This window comes from Lutjanus erythropterus, chromosome 2 (assembly GCF_056507025.1).
Source record: "Lutjanus erythropterus isolate fLutEry1 chromosome 2, fLutEry1.hap2, whole genome shotgun sequence".
NCBI classification, from domain to species: domain Eukaryota; kingdom Metazoa; phylum Chordata; class Actinopteri; order Lutjaniformes; family Lutjanidae; genus Lutjanus; species Lutjanus erythropterus.
This window is the reverse complement of record NC_139318.1, coordinates 19,331,013-19,344,866: the sequence shown is the minus strand read 5'-3', so window position 1 is coordinate 19,344,866 and position 13,854 is coordinate 19,331,013. Positions and strand designations below refer to the sequence as shown.

The window sequence follows — 13,854 nt, the reverse complement described above, 5'->3', positions numbered from 1 at the left end:
ATGTTATTGTAAACATTTGGGACGATGTAAATGCGCAACAAAATATGTAACATAAGTCTAGTGTTTTTAGAAATTTTAATGTGGAAATGTAACGTATTATACCTTTAATAAGATAAGCAAGAATCTGAAAATGCGTAAGATAATCAGTCTGTTTTCTACTTTAAACATACTGGGTGCACAACCTCATTGAAAATCATGTATCTCCAAATTCTCCTTCTTCTAAAGTTATTAAACAGGAATTATCTTTTGATGATAGTTTGATGAATAATTGCAGCTGTCCTCTCTGAACTTCTGTATGTTAAACGCTTTTAAGAAATTAGTATATTTTCCTCCAAAATCAGCTTAGAATTAATTTTTTGTTATTTTAGATTAGTGATAAGTTGAATATCAGTGTTCAAATAGTCCCTCTTAATGTTCTCCAAGATAAAATATCCAGAGGTAAGACCCAGCAAATCTCACTGACTGCGACATTTAAAAGCTTTCACCTGAATTACTCGAGAGCTCAGCAGACCGATGATGGTGATGATGATGAGGATGATGATGATGGATGATAGATACATAGACAGATTACAGGATACCCCATTAACACCACATTTTTCTCACCCAGCGTTGGAGCACAAGCTGAGGAGACGAGCAGTAATTTGGGTAATTTTGCTCAGCACTTCACCCTTTTCTTTAATGACAATAATTATCCATGGATAACATCTGTAGGATGTGTTGTCTCCCCCTCTCTTCCTCTCCTTCTTTGTCTGATCAATGTCTTTTCCTCTCATGTCTCACTAAATAACCAATGTGTCTCTTGTCCTTCCTCCCCCTCCTCATCCTACGGTCATTTCACTTCTTAACACTCTCTGTACTCCTAACTCAGTTTCTCTCAGTATATTATTTCCTTCATATAAACTTCTAAGTACAAATGAAGCCAAAACATTGTGTCCAGAGCATTCTTCTTCTGCCCCCTCTTAGCACAGTATGGTGTCTCTCAATCACATTTGGATTCAGGGATACTTAGGCGGTGGGAAAATTGACTGAAACTCTTACTCACCCCAGTGGTTTCTCCAGTCGACTGGCTGGTGAGCCAACAATCTCCCCAAGAGTACAGAACATCTGACCCAAGAAGTCCTGGAAGGAAGGAAGGAAGGAAGGAAGGAAGGAAGGAAGGAAGGAAGGAGGGAGGGAGGACAGGTTGGTGCATGTGAAGTGGAAAGACAACAAACCAGAAAATAGTCAGACTTTTATCCAAAAGAAACGGTGCAACATCTGTGATTAATGGAATATGCCATTGATTATAGTGTCATATGGACCCATTTTATATCATGCTGGCAGACGTCAGACTGTATTGTTTGATGTCTTTCTGTTAACTGTGTAACAGAAATAGTGCACTCATACTGTAGCCTGGCATCAACAGACTAATTCCAAAGCCTTTCAACCCAGACCAAAATGCCTTAGATAGACCTCCAGCCAATCAGAGCAATAACACGTGTGGTGTAGTGCTGAGCAACACATGCAAGTTGGGGCAGTGCTTAGTCTGTTTTCAAGCAGGAAAAAAATGGGGACCTGGTAGCAAACTTTCTTGAATAGATGCTAAACAGTAGACTAAAATATGTTTGTTAAACCATTTAATGTGAGATAAAGGCAATGGAGTAACAGAATATTGGTTTCTGTTTGATCAGCACCGCCTAGTTTGACTGTTTTGTTGTGAGGCTGGTCGGTTGCTGTCTAAACAAGTGACTTTTTAATCTGGACTGGTGATGTTCCTCTGTCTGTTCCTCTGTCAGTCATTGTATCAAACACGCCCCACATTATACAGAAAACAGTTGTGACTGGCCCATGGAGATCCAAGATGGATGGAAATCTGTCTGAACGGGAGAGTGGCACATATCTGCCGGATCAAAGGAAACATGAGATCATAGGTTCCCAGGCTATCATGACTATGCTCTGCTCAACAAAGTGACATCATATCTGGTTTCGGTGTGAACAGTAAAAAGAAAATTGTTGAACTGAACTTAAATGCTTCCATACCATAACCATGAGGGTTATGTCTACACTGTAAGCATGGTTTAGTGCAGTGGTTCCCAACAGGTCTGTCCTCAGGGCCTTTTCCACCAGACATCAGGTCACGGTTCACACGTACACCTCCAGTTTGTTTTCAACCTATCAGTCAGGGGCTGCTTGCTGTGTGGCGACAAAGCTAACCACTGTGCAACCCTTATTTCACTTTCAATTAAAACTTCAATAATGTAATTACAACTGGGGCTTGAGGCTCACTGAGAGAAGGAGTATTGAAGTATGACTGATAAAACTAATAACTAAAAGAGTGCAGATCTCTGCCAGGCAACCTGGAAAGAATATTCAAATGTAACCCCTTTGTAATCGAGGACATTTTGATTAGTAGTAAGTATCAGCTCTTGACAACTGGCAGCCCCTATGGGCCAGTTAAGAGGAATGAAGACTATATATATATATATGTATATATATATATATATATATATATATATATATATATATATATGATCGACACGGCAGTGCAGTTGAGCTGGGAAACACGGCTAGTTACTAGTAAATAAAAATACCTCTGCGTTGGGAGTATTTTGAACGTAGTCCCAATGATAAAGGTATGCCAGCAAACACTGCTGACTGCTGATTGGTCAGAGTAGCGTATCATAGTGAGTGAGTAACTCTGGGGAGCATGAGAGAGGGCGAGTGGCAGACTAATTACTGTCTGGTGGCAGAGAGTGATGATGAAGGCGCACTGAGTGGAGAAAAAGGTGCGCAGTGAAGTTGTCAGTCTGGCTGTAAATGTACAGTGTAGGTTTGAGTTTGGCAGTGAATGAAGGCTGCAGAACAAAGCAAAGCTCCTGAGTGTACAGTGTTTCCCAACTGCAGGAGTAACGTCGCTATGGCAGTCAGTTCTGCCTGCTTTGAGGGAGCAGCCTGCTATCTGCAGTGGAGTCGAGTCGAGTTGAGCTGTTTTACATAAGTTTTACAGAAATACCACCATAATACCTTATACGCTGGTAAAGTGTCAGGTGGGAATGAAAAAACTGATAGTGCTCAAGTCTACTTGACAACGTCTTCAAAAGGCCATTTGTACTGTAAAGTTGCTTGTTGTGCCTCCGCCCACAAAGAAATGGCAAAATAAAAGACTGTTCCAGAGATAAATTTAAATGATTTTTTTTTTTTTTTTTTTTGTAACAAAGTTGAGTTGAGTTAATTGCAACCCACTAAAAACAGGTCCTGCTTGGCGACCACAACCCACCTGTTGGAAACCACAGCTTTGTGGAGGATAACAGATAAATGGAAGAAGATGGAGTGATTCAGAGCACCATGAACAATGACAAGAAACATGATGCACGACAGTATTGATGCATTTTTAGAGACAGAATGATGTAGTTTCAATCTTAATCATGTCTTTAACCAGATAAAGTTTCTCAGTGTCACCCAGCATTGATCTGGTACATTAGACAGATTTAAAAAAAATATATATTATGTGGATTTAGTTTCAACAGTCTTTTTTTTCTAACTAATCACAGCGAGGATATTAGGCAATCCAAACCAAAGAGTCTTTAACTTTGGCCTTGGCAGACAGGGCACACTAAATAATTCAACATCGGTTATCATGTGTTTTTATTTCAGTGAGTCTGTGGTCTGTTAAAGCCCACTGATTCCACTCACTGCTGTAAAGAAGAGCCTGGAAAATCTCGCCATCTTCATCATGTTACAAAAACACGCTACTGCTAAAAGACATGACTGAATATTTAGTTTCATATTGTGGCTGTTGGTGGAGACTGCAGCGATGGCTGAGAGTTGCGCAGTAAGGTTGACTTGGTTCTTAGTGTTTTTTGTTCTCATAAGAGACACCATCCTTCCTCCTGGGAAAAGGATCATTAATGTGAGACAGCAGCCATGCAGTGTCAGAAGAGAGAGAGATGCTGGGACCTACGTTGAGTTCTGCAGGCTTCCAGAAAAGTTGGGCAGCAGCAGCAACAACAACAACAACAGTAACAACAACAACAACAACAGAGCACATCATATACCAAGACACAACACTGTACCAAATACCTAGCACTCCTAGCACTGCTCAAGATGTAGACGTGAGAGTGGAAAGACAACATGCTGTGTCAGAAATAAAACCCAGAGCACGCAGGTGGAATTTAAGCTAGTGATGAAAACATGCAAACCCCAGTCATCCAAATACATTAAAAAAAATAATCATCAAAACTGATTATTTTCACCATTTGTCAATGCTTTCTGTCACCATAGTTTCCAGCCTTGTGGAAAAATAAAATACATCTTTTACTCATGAAATAAAAATTATCATGAAATGTAATAAATTGGATTAAATTGGAAACTAATGGATAAAAGCATTGGACAATCAAAGCTTTACTACAGATCGCCAATTCCAAAAATTTGCAATGCTCTGTTAAAAGTAAATGCAATGATCTGCAAATTCTTCTGGATTTGTATTCAACTGAATACAGTACAAAGACAAGATATTTAATGCTCAAACTGACACGACCTCTGGGGTAAAGAGGAGTAGGACCAACCAGATTGTTACTAGTATGAAGTTCAGTATCTGTGATATGGGGGTGTGTTAGTGCCCGTGGCATGACTAACTGTCTCATCTGTAAAGGTACCATTAATGTTGAAAGGCACATACAGGTTTCGGAGCAACATATGCTGCCATCCAGACATGTCTTGTTCAGGGACATCCCTGCTTATTTCAGGAGGACAATGCCATCCACATTGTGCACTTTTTCCAGCAGCATAGCAAAGGTGTTTGGGTACTTTGGTACTGGCTGCCTGCAGTACAGGCCTGTCTCCCATTGAAAATGTATGGTGCCTTTCTGAGCAAAAACTACAACAACGGAGGCCCTGGACTGTTGAGCACCTGAAGTCATATATCAAGCAAGAATGGGAAAGATTTTCACTTTCAAATCTTCAACAATTACAGGGCGCCTGGGTGGCTCAGTTGGTGGCGCGTGTGCCCCATGTGTGGAGGCTGAGTCATTTCCGCACTCTCTTACCCCATTTCCTGTCATATCTTCAGCTGTCCTATCTGTTAAAAGGCATTTTAAAAAAAGTTGATGTATCACAGTGGTAAACATGCCTATGTCCCAACTTTTTTGGAGCATGTTGCAGGCATGATATTCAGAATTAGTGTACATTTACAAAAACAATAAAGTTAATCAGTTTGAACACTAATTATCTTGTCTTTGTATTGTATTCAATTGAATATAAGTGGAAATGTATTTGCAAATCATTACTTGCATGTTTTTATTTACCTTTCACTCAACCAACTTTTTTGGAATTGGGGTTCGTACATGACTGTATAGTTATTGTACAATGCCTACTACTAAAACAAATAAAATAATAAACCTATATAGGACTAAATCAGATATATAGAGGTAGAAATTGCATATTTTATAGCACAGTTATGCCATGGATAACCCATTAAACTAACAACAAGGACATTGAATAAGGAGAAAAATAAACATTTGTATTTGGATTCTTCTATGATCAGGCAATAAAAAGGGGTTTGCTTTATTTCATCAAAAAGGAACCATGCAGCAGGCAACATTGATGCAGAAAACATAAACATTGCCTCAATCAGACCACTGATAAAAAGGAGTTTGGCCGATCTCAAATCAATTTGCACAACATTTTTCATCAAGCAGTGTTTACTTTATCCATTTTCTGAGCCATTCAAGGCAATAATTCAGATTTTACTGAAGACCGGCCTCCATTTATCTGTGGTTCAAGGTTAAAATATGTGCACTCACATGTTTGGACAGATCAGGGCTTTTGGAGTCGACATCGTACCTAAAAGGAAACAAAATGAAAACAGCAAAGTCATTTTACTTCAAAAACTCTAGATGGCTTTTCATACTGCATTTAGCCCCAGCATGGCTAGAGGAGGGAAAGTGCATGATAGTGATTGGGGAAGTGTTTGAATTAAAATGAAATGGAACAGAGGATAAGAGAATAATAAAAATTGAAAACCACAGAATGCAGAGGTGGGGAGACATCATGAGATATATATATATATAAAAATAAAGGTTGTAAAAATTCAGAATGAGCCAAGATGAAAAGAGGACAGGGTGTTCGTATCTTGTCAGATGTTGTGGGACAGTGTAATTGGGCAAAGGGTTCAACAGGACCTGTACTCCTTCCATAATAATGAGTGGTGGGCCTGGTCTGATTTGCATATGAATATAAAGCTATGAAAGTGGGGGAAATGGAGCATATGTGATGTACCAAGATTAAACATCTGATGAAACGATAGATCCTGTTCACCAAGAGATTAATCAGGCACTAATAGACAGGAAGGAACTAATATTACGAGTAAAAGCACATGAGAAAAATTCCCTGATAGTCTGCACACACTTAGGAGTTTCTCTCACTGTTACTTGGTTGGAAAACAATAAACATTGTGTTTCCAAATTGCACACATATATATTAATATATTATCGGCCAATATTATTATTTATATAAATTTTCATTATACACATTTATGATAGATTTTTAAATATAGGGACAGCTGAAGACATGACAGAAAGGGGGACAGAGAGAGGGGGAATGACACACAGCAAATGAGCCACAGGCAGGAATCGAACCCGCGACCGCTGCAGAGGACCAACAGCCCCAGCACATGGGACCAATGCCACACCAACTGAGCCACGGGAGCACCCCGAGCCTCAGTTTTTAAGCATGATATCATGTATGTAGCCATCAAGTGCACATGTTGGACCCTTTAATTAATGTTCTCATTTTAGAACATGTCAATTGTAAAGATTAAAAAAATCAGCTGAAGATGGAGTTTTCACCTTATTTATGGTGCTTTAGCATTAGCATATGCTAGATACTTACAGCTGATCAAATACGCTAGAGACAGTCATCACACCAAAAAAAAAATCCAAGATTGCTGACCTGAAATAAGCCTGCTTTTGTTTAATTCTGTGTAAAATAGAAGTTCCATTGTTTAAAAATTCAGTGTGTGAGAACAAAAGGCTTGACAGGCTTGACAGTAACTGAGGGGGGCACATGTCAAGTTTCTTAATTATAACAGCCGACTTGGTTGAGCTGACATGTTTTAAAACAAAGAGCACTTAAATATATCCACTTGATGGCTACATGATATCAAGCTACATGTCGAAGGCAAAAAGTTAGCATCCTCACTAGTTGATGATCCACATAGAACACATGAAAATAAAAGGTCTATTGTAGGGCAGGCCTAGTTGGACCCAGTATTATACTGTAATATGGTATAAAAAGATCATTAAAATGCTTTTGGGGACCAGAGTTGGGGACTTAAGTCACACTTAAGTTGCCACACACAGACTTGAGACTTAACTTGGACTTGTACTATAATGGTTAAGGTCTGCCTATGGACCGTCAGCAAACATTGCTTGATTAGACTGACGCTAGATTTTGAAAAGATGAGTAAGTGAGTGTTTCCCTGTTTCACACAGAGTGACGGCTTTGCCATGACTGTGACAAAAATGTAATCTTCCCCGGATTTGCACAATGGAATGATGCCGACTTCTTGGTCTTCTCCCCGTTCTTTCTTGAGCTTTTATCTGTGGAATGTCTTCACTTTTCTATGACTCGCTTTGTACTGAGTGTTTTGTGACTGATATCAGTGATTCACCCTTGATATACTGCTCTCATAGAGCCTCGTGCACGTGGAGAAATCCACTGCTTGACAGGCTTGCTTTGTCCAGTTGTACAGTTACTAAGCAGTTATTGGGCAATCGCTGTTTAGAGGCAGGGTTACCAAACGAAGACTGCAGTTGCAAAGCTCTCAATCAGCACAGAACAGAAAACGACATCACAGTTAAGGAGGACAGAGGGCAGGAGAGAAGATACCATGATTATACGACTTCAGAGGAAATCACTCACAAGTCAAAGCGAAGGTTCTGCTTCTCTTCAAAAAAGTAGTCCAAGATGTACTTTCGAACAAAGTCGGGGTTTAGGGTGTTGTCTATCACCTCCGTTCTGCCAAACTGAAGGAGGAGAAAGACAGATGGAGGTCAGGAGAGAAAAAATGATGAAAGGAAATGCAAGACAACAAAACACTGTTTAATAAACAAATACAGTTAGTGCTGCTGTCTCCCTGCACTTTATCTTTGTTTTGGCTCTTTTCCCCTCTTTCTCAGACTCTTACTTATTACACATGCATACACATACATTTACAGGGGCCTGATTAATGGAGGTGCTTTCACACGCTGCTGCTGCTGTGCAAGGAAACCAGGGGTGTGCTTCCTGCTTCCTTGATCCTCACTCCTCTCCCACATTAATTACAGCAGGATAACTCACTCATCAACCCCACAGAGAGAAAGAGATAAAGGGAGACTGAAGAAAATGTGTAGAAAGAGACAGAGCGAAACAACATGGGCGGACTTGGGAGAGAAAAAGCAAATGAAAAAAAGGCCAAAGATGTATGAAAAGCAGGGGGAAGAAAGGGGGGCAGAAATACAGTGGAGGGTTTGGACAAAAAAAGGAGGGGGGGGGGGGGAGTGGGAGTGGGAAAAGAGTGGGAAGGGAGAGGAGGGGAAAGGCAGTGATTAAGGCTCCCTAATTAGTGGGATTCTCACTCCCAAAGTGACAAATGTGGGAGATATGCCAAAGACAAGGCTGGCACAGACCCAGTGATGCCACATGCATATACTGTACAAAAAGCTGATTAAGAGTTTCAGATACAGTAGCCTAAATAAATCATTTAATGAAGGAATTGTCCTATTTAACCAAATACTTCATTAAATAATGTGTGAAGATGCTATTATTTTTTGATTATATTTGTATTTATATTAAACATTGGTTTGACATAAGCACAAAGTCAGTTGGTAGCAGTTAGTGAACATATGGTCACAATTCATGGTTGCCACAACAGTGTGGTATTGTTTTCACTCTGTGCGTCTGTGTGTGTGTGCGTGTGTGTGTGTGTGTCATCTTGGCAAAATGTGGTCTTGGAGATACCTTTTGTAGCAGGAACTGCCACATAAACAGTTTTGAGCTCTCTGACAGGTATGTCTGAGCCTCACAACCATGCAAGATGAAGTAATGAAACTTATATTATGTAGATCAGATCAAAATGAAGGTTGAGTTCCACAATAAGTGTAGTCCAAACAAGAAAGCCAGAAGTAAGGAAGTGACATTGGACCCCTCACTTTACGCTGCTGGCTCACATTCGTTTTAAGTTGTGGATCAGTTTGCCAGTTTGAATCATTCCTGTCCACTCTAAGACATTTTGTACATCAGCTGCGATGCTTGTCGACATCTTGTTGTTTTGTTCCATGAGTTTCAGGTGTGCGTTAGTTAGCAGATGTTCCTGCCACTGTTCAAGCTACTACAGTGCATTTAGAAATCCCCAATTTGCGGGCAGCGAGATCTCAGATTGTTATCACAAGACAACGTTTATTGCAAATAAAAGAGTGTAACACCATGAGTGTGCCCCCTTTCCCCATTTCAGTGATTTTTGCTTGTTGCCCCTCTCTATGACAACAGGTCTTTCATGCCAACTTTGAGCATGGCCACCCAGAGCTGCTATAAACACTTTTGCCTTCCAACAATGTTGGATGACACGTCATATGAAGCAGTTTGTTTTTAGAATACCCCCTCCTCTGTTCTTCTCCCTTCCTTGGTAACTACCCAAGACTTTGAGTGGCGTATTGAAAAACGTCTCTTAAAATGTCCTTGTAGCCTTAGCTGGATTAAGTTGTTTGAATGCCCCAGGGCAAAAGTAGTTTTTTGCCCACTATTCTACCCTCCCAGTGCTGTTGCTTTGTGGAATTACCCTGTCAGATTGAAGTTTCCATCGACTATAATGCACACAGGAACCCAGGGACCAACAAGTGGTCCTATACTGGAGTATTAACTGGCCCAAGGAATTCTGTATGTCAGTCACTTTGAGGAAATCAGACAAACACAACTTTATTTAGGAATATGAACCATCTATCAAAATAACAGTCCTGATTTTGACGCAAGGCCACCAGCCACAAATGTTCGATTATTGAAGTTAACTACAGCTATCTGACACACTGGTTGATAATCCATCTTTTATTGGAGCCCATAAAAACATAATAAGGTAAAATATAATTACACCAATGCATGTGTTGGGTGAACTTCTTTCACGTGACATTTGGATTCATTTTCATTTCACAAAGAGAAACTCTTGATTCCAGCCATTAATGACTCTTCATAATCTTAACAATGACTGTTTCTCTAGTTACATCTGATTCTTTTCCATCTTAATTAATTAACTTAATTAATCTTAATGAATTCTTCATCTTCATCTTAATCCTTCATTAATTTTGTCACAACTGCTGGAGTGGTGATTCAATTCAGTTCACAAACTAATTAGATTTAGAGTATTGCTGTATTGTGTCTCCTGCCTGCAGTGTACCATAAAGATGTAAAGTCCGATGCCTCACATCATACACACTCTGTATTTGAGCCAAACATGACCTGTTGAACTGGAAAGCTGCCAAACTCTACGATTTCAATCAATGTCAAGGAAACATTTTCAGGTAGGAGGCGGTCTTGTTTTTCCATAATGTGGACAGCAGGTTCTGTAGGTGGATGTGTGAGTTAAAATCTTTTCAATCAATACAGTAAAAACAACAAATACAACACATTGTGGGCAATTAGGACAACACAACTGCGGTAAAACCTTACACTCCTGCACTGTTACACAATGCTGAACACCTCTTTGAACTCTGTGTTTTTATAAAATTGTATTTTCTCTGTGTGAACCCACTGGCTGAACATCTAAATTTAACACCAACGAGGGAGAAAAGTGGAGAAAAGGATGTGAATGTTAACTCTGTCAGCCACCCAGACTTTCTAAGAGACCCTGAGGTGTTGATGAGGCTGTGAGCACATGTTAGCAAAGAGGCGGGTGATGGCCGAGATGAGCTCCATAATGTGATTTCCCCGCTGAGTGGAAGAGACAATACTGCGCTGCAGAGTTCATTAGGTACTGCTGGGCTGCTGGAGCTGGATAATGAGAATCTGGCATGATGTCCCTGACCCGCACCCTCGTCATGTACACACATACACACACACACAGATGCAGAGTGGCTAGCACGCAGACACATATGGCAAATTGAGCTCTTCGGGCTAGCAACAGATACTGCAGAGACCTGCGGTGCCTGATATTGAAATGTGAACATCTCCCTAAAAGAGAGCGTGGTGTAAAATAAAGGGCCCCAGCCGGCACAGGAGAGCGATAACAAGACACAAGTCTAATCCTTCATTATCTTTGTGGTTCTTTGGTTCCAAACCTGACAAAGATTTCATTAAATTTATCCCTAGAGCACAGCGCGATCACCGCTGGGGATTTGTACCATCTGAATGTCCTGTAGATTTTTGGCCAACATGGATTATTATTCCTCTTGTATCCTGTTCAGCAGACAGTTAGTTGGTGGAGTCTGGTCTCCTCACAGAGAGGTAAATGAAAGTAGTGTGAATTAGTGTAAATGGAGCTTTTTTCTGATTTGGACATCACTGAAAAGCACTGGGGTGTGTTTAAAAGAGTATTGAACAGCCCCTATAGGATAGTTCATATTATTTGTGGTAGGGTTGCATGAGGTACTTGAGAATAATGAGTGTATTAGCGACAGTTGATACCCATCGATACGCCCCCAGTTTGGAGAAGCAGAGAAGGGCACCAACACAGGAGCTGAGCAATGAACTTTTGTGGACAGAATCGCCAACAAAAGTCATTTGAGCCACCTAGAAAAGGCCCACCTTAAAAAATCAATATCAGTTTAAGTGGCGCTAGATTTAGAATATTTTCACCGGTTTACTGTGCCATCAGAATTCACCATTACACAAACCAAATATCACTCTCTCCAAACTGTGGCACACAGTGACACAAACACACTAACAGGTCACGCCAGCGGTAGACCAGCAACTCCTGTGTATGACAAGTGTGCTGTGTCTTTATAGGAAAATACATCCCAAAAATCATTAGAGCTTTGAACCAGAGCTGTGACTGTGTGAGGCTGCAACATGTGTGCACATGTAAATTACAGAGAAATAGACAGATACATACCTGCACCAACACACACACACACACACACACACACACACACACACACACACACACACACATAGAGCACCAACAGCATGCAGTAGTGTGTGATCAAATTAGAAGGTGGAAAAATGCTGAAAAAGGTCAGTCGTGTCAGATCTTCATAAATCTACTGTAAATTAGCACATTCTCTCTTGCTCTGTATCTAAAGCAGCAAACGTGATCACTGAAAAATAGCTTTTCAACATTTTTGTATAAGTGGTGTGGATTTTCTTCCCTGGCAACAGTCCTGCACAGATTTACTGATGTTTCCAGGGTGCTGCAGGGGCTGCAGCTCAACAGAAGTTATAATTTTTGGTTGGTTAGCCAAATAAGGACAAATTAATAAGGTTTGTTTCATTCTCCCAGGAGGAGCCCTGAGCTGCCTGGTTGTGTCTTTGTCCAAACACAGTCATTAAAATAGAAAATAATAGCTGTGGAACCATGAATATAAACCATTGGGTCAAATGAAAGAATTTTTGGAAAAACAGTGTGTAGGGAGCCTGCAGGAAGCCAAATGAGGAGTCTAATGTGCATGGTTTAAAGAACCCGAGGAAGCCCAAAAACCTTTTTGGTGGATGCACCCAGTGAGCAGCTTTTATGTGAATTAATGGGGTGCCATCTCAGAACACATCCATGATGAGGTTTCTGAATTTCTAAAGTCTGTTCAAAGGAAAAGGGGAGTTTTCCTTCTAAACACATAATACATGCTAGAAAATAGTTGCTGAAAACATGTCAAAAGACTGAGAACTATGTAGTGTGAATTGTGACGTTAGACTGTTAAACTGTTCTTCTGTGTTCAGGATTTTTTTGGCGGACCTAAAATGTGGCTCGGTGTTGTGCCTGAATCATGGTTCACTTCACCCTCACAGTGGTCACTAACATATCTTCAGGGACTCAGTTCTCAGTTTAAACCAGCCCAGCAGTTCACTTCAGCTCTCTTCAGTTTCAACAACCCAACACACAAGTAAAAAGATACCATCCTGTCACAGTCCTCTTTCTCTGGTGTCTGGAAAAGTCCAATAAAGCTGCTAGACAGAGCAGGTTGTTTTCAGGTCGTATTGGTGTTTGACACTGAGATAGTGGAGTGGATACGCCCCCAGCATTTAACAGCAGAGAAAACTGCCAATTTGATTGATTTTGAGACCCAATTTTATATACTTATTTTTAATCATTCAAATTTGGCTCAGTTGTAATAATAATAATCACACGAAATTCTGTTTCCTTCAGTTTGGCTGAATTATTTACCTCCCTCTCCTGATACATTCAAACCTTTAGTGATTAAGGTGCTAACTTGCCATTTTAAGCATGGAGGTTGATAGCTCAGAGGTTGTTACTGTTTCATTAAGCAATGGAGAATTTTGAAAATGCAGATAGTAAATATGGCTTATGCCACCTGAAACATGCAGTCAATGGAGTCCAAATCGGGTGAGTTGGACTGTTTCCCTACAGACATATACAATGGAGAATGTCTCTGTATGTCTCTAGTGTAGCAGCTGTCCCAGCTGCAGCACAGGTACCCGTCTCTCTCAAAGGGCCACAAATGTGCTTCTGGTGACTGTCAAAGCTCAACCAGCCACGCATCCTACAGCTGTTTGCCACCTCACCCCTGTATTACAAGAAAAGAAATCTGTTGTGATCTGACAACCGTTAGCAACATTCATGTTGTTACCTACAGGGTGGGTCTTTGTAAGGTGGACAGTTCACCAGATAATTGGAAGTGATGATAACAGGTTCTAAAAGCTGATATTAAATCTGTTTCTTCTGTATGTAACACAGGG

General features: G+C 40.4%; 1 protein-coding gene across 1 annotated transcript in view; it reads right to left on the bottom strand.

Annotated features, from left to right (window-relative positions):
* Positions 1-13,854, bottom strand: part of cpne5b (copine Vb) — a 163,997-nt gene that overhangs the window by 102,002 nt on the left and 48,141 nt on the right. The window contains exons 4-7 of the mRNA XM_084730902.1: positions 7,900-8,003; positions 5,781-5,820; positions 3,941-3,955; positions 1,043-1,119 (exon numbers count right to left, since the gene is read on the bottom strand). Of these exons, the coding sequence (XP_084587028.1) occupies positions 1,043-1,119; positions 3,941-3,955; positions 5,781-5,820; positions 7,900-8,003 (236 nt within the window). The remainder of the gene's footprint in view (positions 1-1,042; positions 1,120-3,940; positions 3,956-5,780; positions 5,821-7,899; positions 8,004-13,854) is intronic.